This window comes from Bos indicus, chromosome 13 (assembly GCF_029378745.1).
Source record: "Bos indicus isolate NIAB-ARS_2022 breed Sahiwal x Tharparkar chromosome 13, NIAB-ARS_B.indTharparkar_mat_pri_1.0, whole genome shotgun sequence".
NCBI lineage: Eukaryota > Metazoa > Chordata > Mammalia > Artiodactyla > Bovidae > Bos > Bos indicus.
In genome coordinates this window covers 15,877,129-15,893,952 of record NC_091772.1, presented here as the reverse complement: position 1 = coordinate 15,893,952, position 16,824 = coordinate 15,877,129, and the positions used below count along the sequence as shown (strand labels likewise).

Genomic DNA, 16,824 nt, shown 5'->3' with positions numbered 1-16,824 from the left:
TTTTTCTTCTGAAACCCAAGCCCAGACCCCAGAGGTTGGCACTGACTTCCTCTTGTGTGTTCTTTTGGATTATTTTGCATCCCCCTGCAAGTTACCTGCTACCCTAACTCACTCACAGGAGGTCCTTTAGAAAATGTGAACTGCTTAACTACAATTCCACTCCCCTGGTGTCCTTCCATCGTCCAGGCCAATGCAGAGTTAGTCTTGGAAACCCTGGCCGAGATGGATGGCTTGGAGGATTTTCTATCCAAGGACAAGCATGCAGACCCTGATTTCACCAAGAAATTGTGGGCCTATCTGACCATCAACCAACTTCTAGCTGAACGGTAAGAAGACCATATGCCACAGGGATTTGCAAAAGGTTTGCTGAGGTTACTTGATGTCACAGACAAAAAGAGTTTGGAACCAAGAAAGGCAGCAAATTATTTCAGGGTTTGGAGTATTCATTTCCACTGCTTTCAAGCACTTTGGGGGCTTCCCAGATGGCACTAGTGGTAAAGAACTCACGTGTAAATGCAGGAGACATAAGAGACGTGGGTTTGATCTCTGGGTTGGCAACCCACTCCAGTATTTTTGCCTGGAGAATCCCAAGGATAGAGGAGCCTGGCAGGCTACAGTCCACAGGGTCACAAAGAGTCGGACACGACTAAAGTAACTTGGCATGCATGCATGCGAGCACTTTTAACTAAAGCAGGGTTCACTCTTTTTTTTATTTTTCTTTTTTCGCGGATACCCCGAGCCCTGAACTGCCCGCGAGTCCCACCCACACCTCGCAACAGCCTGGAGCCCAGGGAGCCGCCTACCATCACCCCCACTCTTTTTTTTCTTGATGGATAACAAGCATACAGTAAAGCATGTGATGTGCATTCATTTTAAATGTACAGTTTAATGAATTTTAACTACGTCACCCATGTCATCAGTACTGGATCCAGCTCCAGAGCACTTCTTTCATCTCTGAAGTCTTCTTCATTCTTCTTCACACTCAACACCTACCTCTGGCCTTGAGTAGAAATCACTCTTCTGACATCTGTTACTGTTAGTTGTCTATGACAAAATTTCTTATAATGATACAAACTGTATTCTTTTGTTTCTGGCTTTTTGCACTCCATATGATGTCTGTGAGGTTCATCCATCTCATTGCAGTGGGGACCATGAATTCATTTGCATTCACTCCTGAAAATAGTTAATGTCCAAAGAGAAATTTAAGGTTATGCAATTCTGATATTGACTGAGGGCTTCCTATAGATACTGTTTCATCTCTGGCTTCTCAGCTAACTGGTGTTTAAATGCTCCAATACAAAAGCTATGTTTCTAGTGCAATGTATGGTTCTTTGACCACCATCAGGATTATGGGGTAGGGTTGGGGCTGGTCTTTGGAGAGGAACGTGACTGCTCCTCAGTCCCCTCCACCTATTTGATCAGATTCTTGGGAAGGGGGAGCAGACTGGTCTGAATGGAGTTGGGAAAAATGAAATATAGTTGTATAACCATACTCAGAAAATCCTTGATATCAGTAAGATTATAAAACAGACACAAGATTGTAAGCTGTGGCTTTAGAGTGAGTGAGCAATGTCTCCTCCCCTTTACAAAGGCAACTGGGTAATTTAAAGGTATATAGCAAATTGGTGCTGAAGTTAAATATTGATTTTTTTAAAGAACAATCCCTTAAACGAATCAGTGGTTGTCAGCACATGGGGAGCAGGAAGGTTGCATGGGGGTTGGGAGGGTTAGGACACTGAAACTACTCTGCTTGACACTGTAATGATGGATACCTGTCGTTATACATTTGTCCAAGCCCACAGAAAGTACAGCACAAGCATGAACCCTAATGTCAGCAGTGGACTTTGGGCGATGATGATGTGTAGATGTAGATGTATCGATCTGACACATGTACCACTTCTAATGGGAGATGCTGAGAAGGGGGAGGCTGTCGGGTGGGGGACGGGCAGGGAGTAAATATAAAATCTCTACGTTCTGCTCAGTTTCACTGTGAGTATAAAACTGCTCTGAAAAATAGTCTGTTTGGATGTGTGGTTACCAAGGGGGGTTGGGGGGTGGGGACGGAGGAGGAGTTTGGGAGGTGGGGGCTAGCAGATGCAACCTGTTCCATATAGAATGGATAAACAACAAGGTCCGACTGTATGGCACAGAAAACTATATTCAGGATCCTACAATAAACCATCATGGAAAAGAATATTTTAAAAAAGAATGTATACATATATATGTATATTTGTATGTATCACTGAATCACTTTGCTGTACAGCAGAAACTAACTCAACATTATAAAGCAATCATACGCCAGTTGAAAAGTACGTTTAAAAAAAGAATAAAAATAAATAATTTCCACAAAACTCAAAAAAGAAAAAAGAATGACTGTCATACGGACAAGTCTTGTTAATTAAAAAAAAATACATATATTTTTGTTGTAATTGCTAATTTAATGAGGAATACTCATAAAAATAAATTTGAGATCCATCAAAAAAAGAAAATAACAATGTAAATCACTGTACTTCACTAAAAAAAATAATAATCATAATCTGTTTAAAAAGTTCCAAGAGGGAGGCTCAAAAGGTAGGGTATATATATATATATATATATATATATGATATATATATAATGATATATAATGATATATATATCATTATGACTGATTCTCATTGCTGTATGCAGTAACAAACGCAGCATAGTAAAGCAATTTTTCACCAATTAAAAAATAAAAGAAGAAATTTAAAAAAATTCCTTAAGGGTACATAGCTAGGTAAAATACCAGGCTTCATGAAGCCAGCTCGTTCTGTTTTCCCTTGTGGCCCCCCGAGTCCTGGTTGACCCCAAAAGTGACAGAGTTCGGTCTTGTGATGCTGTCCAATGTCTCTGTTTCCTGAACACAGGAGCCTGGCTCCTACAGCTGCCACGAAAAGGAAAATTACAAAGACGATCCTGCAGATGTCTCTGGATCACCACATAGTGACCCCCCTCACAGCGATGGTGATTGAGAACGAGGCCGGGGACGAACGCATGCTGGCAGACTCCCCTCCGCAGGACCATTCCTGCTGTTCAGGCGAGTCTCCCTACCTGGACAAGAAGTATTCCGGTCGGTTTTCCTATCCTGCAGCAAGGTCCTCCATCCCCTCCTCTCTCTTCCCAGTCCTGTGTCCCCAGCTGACCTTCCTGCCAATTGACTTCGGCGACAGTTTCTCGCTGCCGTCTTCAAACATGTTTGCTCACTTGTCTTCCAAAGGAATTCTGAAAATCTGTGTATTCCCCTCACACATTGTTTAAATCAACATTAAAAAATTCTCACCTTCTTTAAATAGTGACAACAAATTTCATTCATGATGACACATGGAGCTGAAAGAGAACTCAGGAATAAAAATAATTCTAGAAAAACCTAGCTGAGAATCGCTGGTGTTGGCCTGCATAAACCCAATTCTTAAAATTATAAGCAGCTTCTATGGAAAAGTAAACCCAGAAACTAATGGATAGTGTTCTCCACGCAGGCGCCCTGTATCACGGCAGCAAAGTGAGCCCAAATTCAGTCCCATCTTGGGTCAACCCTTCACCAGCGCCAGTGCTCCCAATGCCTGCTGTCGGCGCTCAGGTGCTTGAGTCAACCCCTCCTCCACATGTGATGAGAGGTAAGAGGATGAACCCTCTGGGATGGAAGAGATGCACCTCTTGTGTGGGGAGGGCCAACGGGTATCCGTGGAAAGGGCATTCTCTTTGGAGATTGTTCACGACACTCACGTGAATATGCATTACTTAATAGTCTTTACTTCACTTCCTTTATTGTGAAAACAGGCATCATGATTCTATACATGACTGGGTTGTTGGTGAAATGTGAAACCATCTGTAAAGAGCTAGCATGTAATAGCCACTCAATAAACAGGTGTTATTATCAAAGACGAGAAGCTATCCATCTTAGGATCAAAAATACTTGAGTGTTATTTCCTGTAGAAGTGCACTATTGTTACTGTTGAGTGGCTAAACCATGTCCCACTGTTCGCAGCCCCATGGAGTATAACCCGCCAGGCCCCTCTGTCTATGGGATTTCCCAGGCAAGAATATTGGAGGGGGTTGCTATTTCCTTCTCCAGGGGATCTTCCTGACTGTGAGATGGAACCTGCATCTCCTGCCTCTCCTCCATCGGCAGGCACATTCTTTACCACTGAGCCACCTGTTCAGTTCAGTTCAGTTGCTCAGGCGTGTCTGACTCTTTGCCACCCCATGAATCGCAGCATGCCAGGCCTCCGTGTCCATCACCAACTCCCGGAGTTTACCCAAACTCATGTCCATTGAGTCGGTGATGCCATCCAACCATCTCATCCTCTGTCGTCCCCTTCTCCTCCTGCCTTCAATCTTTCCCAGCATCAGAGTCTTTTCAAATGAGTCAGCTCTTCGCATCAGGTGGCCAAAGTATTGGAGTTTCAGCTTCAACATCAGTCCTTCCAGTGAATATTCAGGACTGATCTCCTTTAGGGTTGACTGGCTTGATCTTGCAGTCCAAGGGACTTGCAAGAGTCTTCTCCAATACCAAGTTCAAAAGCATCAATTCTTCGGTGCTCAGCTTTCCTTATAGTCCAACTCTCACATCCATACATGACTACTGGAAGCCACCTGAGGAGCCTGTAAAACTGCATTATCATCACATTATTTGCAGGACTATTTGTTAATTTGCTTGCTCGATTTTAAGTGTATTTGAAAATCCTAGTTTTGCCCAGTGTTTAAAAATCTAGAGCTAGGGACCTTGCTTCTGTGTTTCAATGATGCCCTCTTGCACCCAGCTCCTACACAAAATCAATTAACCAAGTGTTTACTGATGACAGAGCATGGGCCTGATGGTGTGAGGAGTGCAGAACAGGGCAAGACTCTGTCTGTGCTCTACTTGAGTTGACCCTGCACATCTTGCTCCCACACATACTTGAAGGAGCACATCAGGATGGCTGGGAGAATCAGTTTGTAATCAGTGTGGCTTTAAGTCATAGCTGTGCCACTGACTAACTCTGTCACGTGACCTCAGGCAAGTCACTTGTCCTCTGCAGGACCACAGTGAGACTTAGTTAATATTTGCAGAGAGCTTTGTGACAGTATCTGGAAAACAGTGGTCTTTCACTGGACGGTACCCTGCTCTTTCGATTTTATTCTGGAGAACACAACCACTGCTGCTGCTAAGTCACTTCAGTCGTGTCCGACTCTGTGCGGCCCCATATTTGGCAGCCCACCAGGCTCCCCCATCCCTGGGATTCTCCAGGCAAGAATACTGGAGTGGGTTGCCATTGCCTTCTCCGAACACAACCACTGCAGCTCCTAATTCAGACCTTCCTCTTCAGTCCCTTCAGTTCTGAGGCTCAAAGCCTGACAGTGCGAAATTACTCCTCTCCACTAGGTCACCAGATACTGTGGCTTCTACCAGATGTCTCTTGAATTTCTCCCCCCACCCCTCCCCAAACCAATTCACCATGCTAGTTCCTGCATTTAACATTTCTTGCTTGAAAGACTGCTGTCTTAGCTAGTAAATGATCTTCCTGTGTGTACTTTCTGATACTTAATTCATACTGAGACCAGTAATTGTAATATTGGGTCGGCCAAAAAGTTCGTTTGGGTTTTCCTGTAATATCGTACAAAAAACCTGAATGAACGTTTTGGCCAACCCACTTAAATGGGGTCAAATCATATTACATTTATTCTCCAAAAGCTTTAAAAGCTCCCCAACAGAATAAAGGTCTGTTCTGTAGCGTGGCGGTTCATGGTCTCTATGACCTACATTCTTGGTCTTATCTCCAGGTACCTTGAGTTCCTATCCAAACAAATCATCAACTTCTCTCCCGCCATACCTTTCTCCATTCTGTCCACTCAAGGATAAAATCTCTCTCTCTCTCGTGTCTTTTACCTACCGGTCTTCCCCTACCTTCAAGACTTAGTTCAAAAGCCAACTCTTTCAATTGTTTTCTCTTTTTGGCCACACCATGGTATGCAGGATCTTAGTACCCCCGCCCCCTGCCACCAACCAGGGATCAAACCCACGCCCCCTGTGGGTGAAGTGCAGACTCTCAACCACTCACCCACCAGGGAAGTCTCTGCCCACCCTTTCATAAGGTCCTTCTCCACTTGCCTGAGTGGAATTGATCATCCTTTCATCTTCATTCCCAGAGCGTTGTGCTTGGGTCATTTTTCTATCATTTACTTTATTCCATCTCATATGCATGCTTGGTTCTGCCTTCATGAAAGAAAAAATGATATTCGTTAAAGGAAAGAGATTATTCATGACATCTGTGAAAGCACGGTAAGGAAGATTTTATTCAAGGGGATGTAGGTACCACTACACTGGGGTATTGCAGTGGGGTAAGGAGATTGGATTCAGTCTGAACACACCGTGGGAAAGTGGGCATTTATAGACAAAAACAGGCTGGGGTCAGTGGACGGAAGATTACTAAGAGGAAGCATCAGTGGGAAAGGGGAGGTCTGGTTAAACTGACCTAACAGGGCCTCCCTGATAGCTCAGTTGGTAAAGAATCCGCCTGCAATGCAGAAAATGCTGGTTCAATTTCCTGGGTCAGGAAGATCCGTTGGAGAAGGGATAGGCTACCCACTCCAGTATTCTTGGGCTCCCCTTGTGGCTCAGCTGGTAAAGAATCTGCCTGCAATGTGGGAGACCTGGGTTCGACCCCTGGGTTGGGAAGATCCCCTGGAGAAGGGAAAGGCTACCCACTCCAGTATTCTGGCCTAGAGAATTCCATGGACTGTATAGTCCACAGGGTTGCAAAGGGTCAGACACGACTGAGTGACTTTCACTTCACTTCAGCAGGATTCTTGCTGAAGGTAGGCCAAGTGATCAGACCCCACCTAGTGGGGGATGGAGGAGGGGAGGAACCTGATGAAGATAAAAAGGTGATCAGATTTGGAGGGTGGAGGATTCTAGCTAAACCTCCTTAGTAGGATTTTTGCTAAAACTGGACAATGCAGAGATGAACACAGAGGTCCAGAATCTGAGGTTGAACTTGAAGAGTTCAGGGAAACCTGAGTTTATTCAAAGAGAGAATCTTTGTCACGCCATTAAATTGTTCCTTTCTTGAAGGTAGGGACCACGACTTTTATAGCTACACCAAACATTGCCTAACTCAAAGCTTTGCACATAATTTGGTTTTTTCTCACTAAATATTTGTTGAGTGGTTAAACAAACAAACAAAAAAGATCAGCCAAAATAATGGTGTCTGGTAACAAAGGAGTACTTTCTTGGGAATAGCTTGATCCTTGATTGCTCTTGGAATTGATCAATACTAATTTGTATGCTGACAGGTAATGTCTTTTTTATTTTTATGCACTGTGTGCTGCTGCTGCTAAGTTGCTTCAGTCGTGTCCGACTCTGTGCGACCCCAGAGACGGCAGCCCACCAGGCTCCCCCGTCCCTGGGATTCTCCAGGCAAGAACACTGGAGTGGGTTGCCATTTCCTTCTCCAATGCATGAAAGTGAAAAGTGGAAGTGAAGTCGCTCAGTCCTGTCTGACTCTTAGCGACCCCATGGACTGCAGCCTACCAGGCTCCTCCGTCCATGGGATTTTCCAGGCAAGAGTACTGGAGTGGGGTGCCATTGCCTTCTCCGTATGCACTGTGTATAACTATTTAAAAATACAGGTACTTTATCTATATAAACATTCACTGTATACACACATATGTTGCTCTTCAGTTGCTAAGTCATGTCCAACTCTTTGTGGCCCCACGGACTATAGCCTGCCAGGCTCCTCTGTCCATCGCTATCTCCTGGAGTTTGCTTAAATTCATGTCTGTTGATTCGGTGATGCTATCTAACCATCTCATCCTCTGCCACCTCCTTCTCCTATGCATATATATGTAGTATATATATAGTATATGTGTGTGTGCGTTTCTTATGTCTTTTTTTAATATTTTATTTATTATTTATTTATTTGGTTGTACAGGGTCTCAGTTGCAGCATGTGGAATCTAGTTTCCTGACCAAGGATAGAACCCGGGTCCCCTGCATTGGGAGGGCAGAGTCTTAGTCACTGGATCACCAGGAAAGTCCCCCTTATGTCTTTCTTATTCATTTTTCTCTCTAGCCAAGCACATATGGTGTGGCTACAGAATGAGTATCCACTCTGTACATAACCTAAAACCTGATGGCAGCTCCATGAGGAGGGGACAGTGCTTGGACCCTGAGTCCCTGGTGCCTGGAAGAGTACCTGGCATATAATAGGAGCCCAAAACACATTTGTTCTTGTGAGATGTTTGGCAATAAAATACTGTTCAAAATAATCTTTTCTATGATTTTGCTTAGTTTCATTTTCTTTGTATATTTTCCAGTTGAAAATGACCCACACTTCATCATCTACCTGCCAAAAAGCCAAAAGAATATTTGTTTCAATATTGACTCAGAACCTGGAAAAATCCTCAACCTTGTTTCTGATCCAGAATTAGGTAAGATTAAGATATACTATATTTGAATTAGACTACTAGGTCATAGTCATTCTGCCCTATTGTTTTTATCTGGATTTCTTTCTTTCCCACCTTAATAAAAATGTTTTATATATTATATATAGGACTTCCTAGGTGGTGCAGTGGTAAAGAACCCACCTGCCAATGCAAGAGACTCGGGTTTGATTCCTGGGTCAGGGAGATCCCCTAGAGGAGGAAATGGCAACCCACTCCAGTATTCTTGCCTGGAAAATTCCACGGACAGAGGATCCTGGAGTGCTATAGTCCATAGGGTTGCAGAGAGTTGGACATGACTGAGTACAGCACAGCATATTTTTCAAGCTCTGATAGTAAGAAATTAAATATATTCTTGTTTGAACTATTATAGATACAATACGCTGAGTATAAACTAGCAGAACTTGTGATATAATTCATTTAAACCATAAAAAAATTATAAAATGAAAATTACAAAGGAAAAAATGGTGTGTAAATCCTGAAGCAAAATAAAACAATAATTTCCCATGTTGTCACGTTTTCTAAGTTTGAGTTATTGTGCCCACATTGGCCAAAAAAAAAAAAAAAGAAATAGCACATGGGACAGAAAAAAACTCGTGTCTTTTCCTGCAGGGGTTTTGGTCAACGGACAGCTCGTCGGTGCCAAGAAGCCCAAGAATAAAAAACTCAGCACCTATTTTGGGAAACTGGGATTTTATTTCCAACGTGAAGATGTGAAGGTAGAAATCAGCACGGAGACCATCTCCCTGAGTAGGGGCTCCCGAACATCCGTCTTGTCCTGGTCTGACACGGCCCACGTGCTTAATCAGAGGCAAGTACTGTAACATCCGGATTCAGATGTGACCTCGACCCATGATCCCATCAACAAACCCAGACGTCCATGACACAGAGAACTCAAAATCATCATTTTAAATGTGAGGAAGTCGAGGTTCAGAAAAAATTGTGTTCCTTCCTTCCCCTGCTCCTGGCAGTAGAGTCTGTGTGCTTTGGTCATGGAGTGCTTTATAGCCTAGCACCTGGCGCACAGTAAGGACTCCATAAGGACGTGTTGGACAAGTGAATGAAGCCATCAGCTGAAAGCCAGTCAGCCGTGTCAGAGCGTGCTCAGAAACACAGGGCTGTTGTCTTAGAGTAATATCTTCCCATGAGTATCTGTTCATTGTTGATACAGAAACGGTATACACTGACAGAATTCCAGTGCTAGGAGATACATCAACATTCTGTGATGAAAACGTTTTAAGGCTCTTAGAAAACTGGGGTGGGGATGGGGGGTTGTACTGGGCAGAGTGAAGTCATGTTAGGAGTGGGAGGGGAATGATTTGATAAATGAGTCAGTTCTAGGGACTTCACACTCCCAGTGCAGGGGGTGTTGAGTTCGATCCCTGGTCGGGGAACTAGAGGCTACATGCGGCAACTGAGAGATTCCACATACCACAACGGAGATCTCAGATCCTGCAAGCTGTAACTAAGACCCAGTGCAGCCAAATATTAGTGTTTAAAAAATAAATAAATAAATTTCTAGAAACATTCATTCCTTTTTTAAAATCTGTGAGTGAAGTGAAAGTCGTTCAGTTGTGTCTGACTCTTTGCTACCGCATGGACTGTAGCCTACCAGGGTCCTCTGTCCATGGAATTCCCCAGGCAAGAATACTGGAGTGGGTGAACATTTCCTTTTCCAGGGGATCTTCCCGACCCAGGATGGAACCAGGGATTGTAGGATAATTGTTTTACAATGTTGTGTCATTAATTCCTTTCTGCCTTCCCACTAGGGTGCTTGTCTCTGTGAAGAAAGAGAAAACTGTGACTGTCATCCTGGATAAAGAGATGTTCTTCTCTGTTTTACTTCATCGCGTTTGGAAGAAGCACCCGATCAATGTCGACTTTTTGGGGATCTACATCCCCCCCACAAACAAGTTTTCTCCTAATGTGCACGGGCTGATAGGTAAAGTGTCCCTGGACCGTCTGGCTGGCGTGGGACTGACCATCCTAGGTCTTAAGCAACTTTGCCTCAAGGTTAGAACGTTTGGGTAGAATGTGGAAAAGTGACAGGTGTGGAGTGGAGGCTTCAGGGGGACCCACACTCACACCTGGGTCTTAATTTCTGAAGGTGCCTGAGTGACACAGAAAGAGTTCAGTGTCACTGACAGAGTGTAATGTTTGTCACTGTTCAGTTTCCATAGAAACACAAAGTGCATCTTGCCATGCAGGGCCATGGGGAGAAAGCCAGATTTGGGTCAGGAACCAGAAGCAGAAACAAGGTCTGGGCTAGGACCTTTACTCTGTGGCAGAGACAAGACAGAGCAGCTGGTGTGGGGTTGGTTGGCTTGGTAATTGCAGCAGGCGTTAAGCTATAGGACGTCTTTCCGTGCGTGGTACCTTGTCCAGGAATGATTCCTCTGGGTCTCAGGCCAGAGAGAAGAGGTCTGGCTCGGTTCATTTGAAGATTCCAGCCGGGCTCCTGACTTCTTTGTTATCTTTCACAGTTGGTTTTCCCAGGGAGGGGTAGATGTAGTGTTTAAAAGATATCAAACATCATAAGATAAACACATAATTTTAAGATATCAAACATCATAAGATAAACACATAAAACACATGATTCCTCTAACAAAGCAGTGTAGGGCGACTCAGTCATGCTACAGCCAGGACAGTTTCCTGCTCCAGACAAGGTTTTCCCAGGGCTGGGCTTTCATCACCAACTGGGCAGATAAAGAGAACAGATTAAATTTTATGCTGAAGATTTTTTTCTCACTGAAGAGAAGTGAACTGGCTTAGGAAGTCTGTGATAATGAACAGGGTGTCCAGGTAAACCTTCCCTACTTTGTAAAGAACTATGGCAACTTAAGCGTATAGTAGCATCGCTACTTTGGCCACCTGATGCGAGCTGACTCATTGGAAAAGATCCTGATGCCGGGAAGGCCTGAGGGCAAGAGGAGAAGGAGAGCGTTAGAGGAGGAGATGGTTGGATGGCATCACCGGCTCCATGGACACGAGCAAACTCCAGGAGATAGTGAGGGACAGGGAGGCCTGGCGTGCTGCAGTCCACAGGGTCGCAGAGTCGGACATGACTGAGTGACTGAACAACAAATAGCATCACGAACCAACTTTGTTTTTTCAGTTTGACCAGTGCTCTCAGGTGCTGACCTTCAGGACATTCACATTTACTTAGGGTCCAGTTGATCAGCCTCATTGTCTAATGACAGCAAGGTGAGCAGCATGGGTCTGCCCTCAGGAAGGACCCACCCCTTTCCATCTGAATCTTTTTCCTCTCAACACATCTTTCTATCCCAGAAAGTCTGAGACTGACCCAAATGCAGCTCGGATCACGTGACCAGCTTGCCCTTTTGTCGCCCCTTGAGTTGCATGTAAATAAACATCTAGACCTTGTCTCATAGGCCAGTTCATGAATGAGCCAAAGATTCACGTCTTCAATGAGCGACCGGGAAAGGACCCTGAGAAGCCAGAGGCAAGCATGGAGGTGAAGGGACAAAAGCTGGTTGTCACCAGGTAGGTCTCAGATGCGTAAGACGGGATCAGAAGGGGCTTCTGTGAGGATTGGACTCATAGGGCAAAATGGAAGAGGTAAACACACTAGTTGTGTTTATGTGAAATTCAAATTTAACTGGCATCCTGTTTTTATTTATCCCTTTTTTTGGCCATGCCCCACAGCACGTAGGGTCTTAGTTCCCTCACCAGGATGGAAACTGCGCCCCCTGCATGAGGGCACGAGGGAAGTCCCTGACATCCTGGGTTCTTATTTGCTAAATCTGGCAGCTTCTTCCTTGCTTTGAGCTAATCTGGAGACTATACCAGCCCTAACTGACCTTGAGAACACAGCCGCCAGCCAGTTCTCACTGCTCCCTTGCCCTCTGTGTACCCCATGACCACAAAGAAGACTGGCCCTGAATCCTTGGGCCTCCCCTCTGCCAAGGTAGAAGGTGCAAAATGAGAAAAAAAGAAAGTGAATTTGCACTCCTTACGTTCCTGGGACTGTATCGGTCAATCTCTATACAGGTTATTTGAATTTCTAAGGACACACTGCTTATTCTCTTTCTAAACCAAGTCCCAGACTCTGTTATTTTGTACAACTTGGGGAATGGGGATGGGAGGGTGTTAGCAGATACAGTGCTACGTGTGCACTCAGGTGTGCCCGACTCTTTGTGACCCCACAGATGTAGCCAGCCAGGCTCCTCTGTCCACGGAATTTTCCAGGCAGGGATACTGGAGTGGTTGCCATTTCCCTGGGATCTTTCCGACCCAGGGATGGAACCTGAGTCTCCAGTATCTCCTGCATTGGCAGGTGGGTTCTTTACCACCAAGCCAATAGGGAAGCCCAGAGATGGTGCTAGAAGGGGGCAGAAAACAGAGAGGGAGAGCGTGTCTCTTTTCTGGATGTGCAGGCTGGCCCCGCCCTGGTCTGTTTCCTAACCACGCTCACGCTGTCTTGCAGGGGCCTGCAGAAGGACTACCGGACAGACAGAGTGTTTGGAACGGATGTTCCCTGTTGGTTTGTGCACAACAGCGGGAAAGGCTTCATTGACGGGCATTACAAGGATTACTTTGTGCCTCAGCTCTATAGCTTCCTCAGACGGCCTTAAAAGTTTATAGCTGGGGAAATTCTCGGTCAAAAAATAAAGTTTTTTTTTTTTTTTCCTGCCACCTTTGTAGTCATTCTTTGTAATCAAAACCTACCAGACATCAAGGTGGTTGATAAAACCTATTAACACAGCTGAAGAAAATAACTTTGCCAAGAAGTTTTAGGATGTTGCTGTTTGCAGATGTGAAGTTGTGTTAATTGAGGCACAGAGGAAAGCTGCTTTGGTGAGTCAAGCCACCATCTGGACAGTCCTGGGTTCGGCATTTACTGGGAGGACGTCACTATGGTTGAGTGTCAGGGCCTCGGCTTTACAACTGAATATATTTTTAGGTGGTCAGTTCCACAGGAAGTTCAATTATGAGGTTATCTGGTGAACTCTGAACAAGAAGTCACTCACCTTAATTGTCTTGTAGTTATATATACATAAATCTGTCACCCAACCTTGCTAAGATACCTATGATGGTCCATCGGCTTAATCAAAATTCCCTCCTTGGTACTGGCCTCAGAGACCCTTTTTAGTCCAGGAAGACATACAGTCAGGGTTCTGCTGAGAAAGAGAACTGGTGGGATGGCTGTATCATATATACAGATATACACACACTATACACACACATATATACAGTTGGCCCTTCAACAATGTGGGGCTTGGGGCTGCCAAAATCCCACAGTCAAAAACCTACAAACTTTTATCTCTGTCTCAAAAACAAAGGAATTGACATCCGATGACTCACCCAAGGGCAGGAGATGGAAACAGTCTGGAATGAACTAGGGCTCAAACACTAGTTCTTTTGATTCCATGTAGTGTGATCTCTAATCTGACACAAACTTCTCCCACACTTAGTTCATTTAAAGATCTGTAAATTGAAAATGTAAGTACTATATTTGGTTTTTAAAAAATCCATGCCGTTCATACCCATGTTGCTCAAGGCTCAATTAAAGAGCTCTGTTATTAGGAATTGGCTCATGTGATTATGGAGGCTGGTCCAAGTCTGATCTATAGTTATTCTGTACTTTCCTTTGCTTATAATCTTCCTTTAAATCTATTCTGAAAATGGGTATGTGTTCAAAGACCAAAGTGATAAAATTGCACTTTAGAAAAAAATTTAAATCTGCATTTTTATGAAGCTTTCTCTGCATAATTTGACAAAAACCAGTTTTCATTTTAGAAAGCAGACAAAGCTACCTTTTTGGAGATACTCAACCAGTATTTGAGAAAGCAGGTGATTATCTTTGGACATAATTGCAAAATATGAAATGTATGTGATTATTTCTATAACCTAAAGATAACCTCAGTGCTGACGAGGTAAAACAGCATTGCCTTTTAGTTCCATTCATCTATAAAAACTGGTCACCTATGATTTTTAAAAAAAGTCTACTACATCTTTTCCATTCCATTTCAAAAGTATGAATCTTAAAATGCTAATATTCAACACAAACTTCAAAAGTGGGTTCTTATCATGGCTACTTTGTAAAACATTTTTGCTCTAAAACCACTACTTTAGCTACATAAGGTTACTTCTAGTCCTAGTATTTTACATGTGCTCAGTAGTTTTACAAATAATTATGAAAATCTTGGGGTATAAATTTACATGCAGTGTATTTAGCAACACAGTCCTAGCAAAAGAAACTAGATTTAAAATTGAACCCATGTTATTAAAAACTTAAAAGTTATCAAAACTTCTATTAATAGCTGGTATTTTAAAATTGCCTATAGTCTTATTAATACTATTCATGTGACCCTCTTGAGACTAAAAAAATGCCTTCTCTATATAATTAATTTTGAATTATAATCATCAGTTTTGAATTTCAAATGAAGAAACCAAATAAATGAGAATTGTTGGAAAGAAAGGAACTATGCCACTGCCTCTTGACTAGTCTCTGAAAGTATACTGTGCTCAGCGATGAAGAGAAACAACTTGGTAATTATCTGTTTGTTTATTCGCTGAAGTACCTTGGAACCCATTGGCAACTGGTCAATATTTAATTTTGTATGTGGCTTGGTGGTAAAGAATCTTCCTGCCAATGCAGGTGATCCAGAAGATGCAGGTTTGATCCCTAGGTCAGGAAGATCCCCTGGAGGAGAGCATGGCAGCCCGCTCCAGAATTCTTGCCTGGGAAATCCCATGGACAGAGGAGCCTGACGGGCTACAGCCTATGGGGTCACAGAAGAGTCGGACACAACTTAGCAACTAAACCACCACCACAACAGAGCTAGGGTATGACAGGGCTCTGTGTGTGCATGCCAAGTTGCTTGTCATGTCCACCTCCTTGTGACCTCACGAACTGCAGCCCACCAGGCTCGTCTGTCCATGAGATTTCCCAGGCAAGAATACTGGAGTGGGTTGCCATGCTTTCCTCCAGGGGATCTTCCCAACTCAGGGATTGAACCTGTGTCTCCTGCATCGGCAGGCAGGTTCTTTACCACTGGTGCCACCTGAGAAGCCCAATACAGGGCTAGTATTTGTCAGATTTATTCATCTTTCAGACAAAGGTAGCCTGTCTTCAATGCTTTTCCTAAGTATCAACCTAGTTACCATTAAGCCAACTAGATACCTATGTCTTATTGTCAGAACTGAAACCCTTTGAGAAAAAGTGGACACTGGGTTCAGATCATACCTGTCGTAAGTTTGGGTTGTTCAATTACTGAAAATTAAACAAGGTTTCTTAGAGTTGGAATATTGATAATCCAAAGAAACAACTTTTTAAAGGGGGGGAGGGGAATTAAAGTGTCTCAGTGTGTAGTAAAAATGAACAATGAATCAGTAAGTTATTTTACTACCTAAGGGTATGAGGTCTTATGCAAATCCTTCTATTTCCTTTAAAGGATCACTTAATACCATAAGAGGCATCTTCTCTTCAGCCTTATCCCAACTGAAAGACACATAAATGACCTCAAAGACCCCTGTAAGAGCGAAGTAGAAGTTTACCTGGCTGCCTAGATACACAAAAAATGCCTATATGCTGTAATAGTATTTTTTATTCTTTCCTTAACACTTTTCCAGAGAATTCCATGGTGGTCCAGCGGTTTAGACTTGGCTCCTGGGGCCTGGGTTTGATTCCTGGTCAGGCAAACAAAAAAACACCAAAAACAAACAAACAAACAAATATTTTTTCCCACTGGCAAAGTCTACAGTGGAGAAGGCGATGGCACCCCACTCCAGTACTCTTGCCTGGAAAATCCCATGGACGGAGGAGCCTGGTAGGCTGCAGTCCATGGGGTCGCTAGAGTCGGACACGACTGAGCAACTTCACTTTCACTTTTCACTTTCACGCGTTGGAGAAGGAAATGGCAACCCACTCCAGTGTTCTTGCCTGGAAAATCCCAGGGATGGGGGAGCCTGGTGGGCTACCGCCTATGGGGTCGCACAGAGTCAGACACGACTGAAGCGACTTAGCAGCAGCAGCAAAGTCTACATGGGTGCTGTAGTTGTGTCCGACTCTGTGCGACCCCACAGACGGCAGCCCACCAGGCTCCCTCGTCCCTGGGACTCTCCAGGCAAGAACACTGGAGTGGGTTGCCATTTCCTTCTCCAATGCGTGAAAGTGAAAAGTGAAAGTGAAGTTGCTCAGTCTTGTCCAACTCTTGGCGACCCCATGGACTGCAGCCTACCAGGCTCCTCCGTCCATGGGATTTTCCAGGCAAGAGTACTGGAGTGGGGTGCCATTGCCTTCTCTGCTACATGGGTGACTTTTTCCTAAATAACCACTGTAAGAGGAAGGAAAATCAGGGATGCTTCCTTTAATGGCATAATGATTCAGTTACTCAGTTAACATTTCAGGGGCACTTCA

The 16,824-nt window shown here is 44.0% G+C and overlaps 1 protein-coding gene across 1 annotated transcript in view; it reads left to right on the top strand.

Annotated features, from left to right (window-relative positions):
- Positions 1–13,097, top strand: part of ITIH2 (inter-alpha-trypsin inhibitor heavy chain 2) — a 32,357-nt gene extending 19,260 nt beyond the window's left edge. The window contains exons 14-21 of the mRNA XM_019972923.2: positions 187–326; positions 2,889–3,058; positions 3,498–3,635; positions 8,316–8,429; positions 9,054–9,252; positions 10,211–10,383; positions 11,834–11,945; positions 12,889–13,097. Coding sequence (XP_019828482.2) covers positions 187–326; positions 2,889–3,058; positions 3,498–3,635; positions 8,316–8,429; positions 9,054–9,252; positions 10,211–10,383; positions 11,834–11,945; positions 12,889–13,036 — 1,194 coding nt within the window. The 3' untranslated portion in view covers positions 13,037–13,097. The remainder of the gene's footprint in view (positions 1–186; positions 327–2,888; positions 3,059–3,497; positions 3,636–8,315; positions 8,430–9,053; positions 9,253–10,210; positions 10,384–11,833; positions 11,946–12,888) is intronic.
- The last annotated feature ends 3,727 nt before the right edge of the window (positions 13,098–16,824 follow it).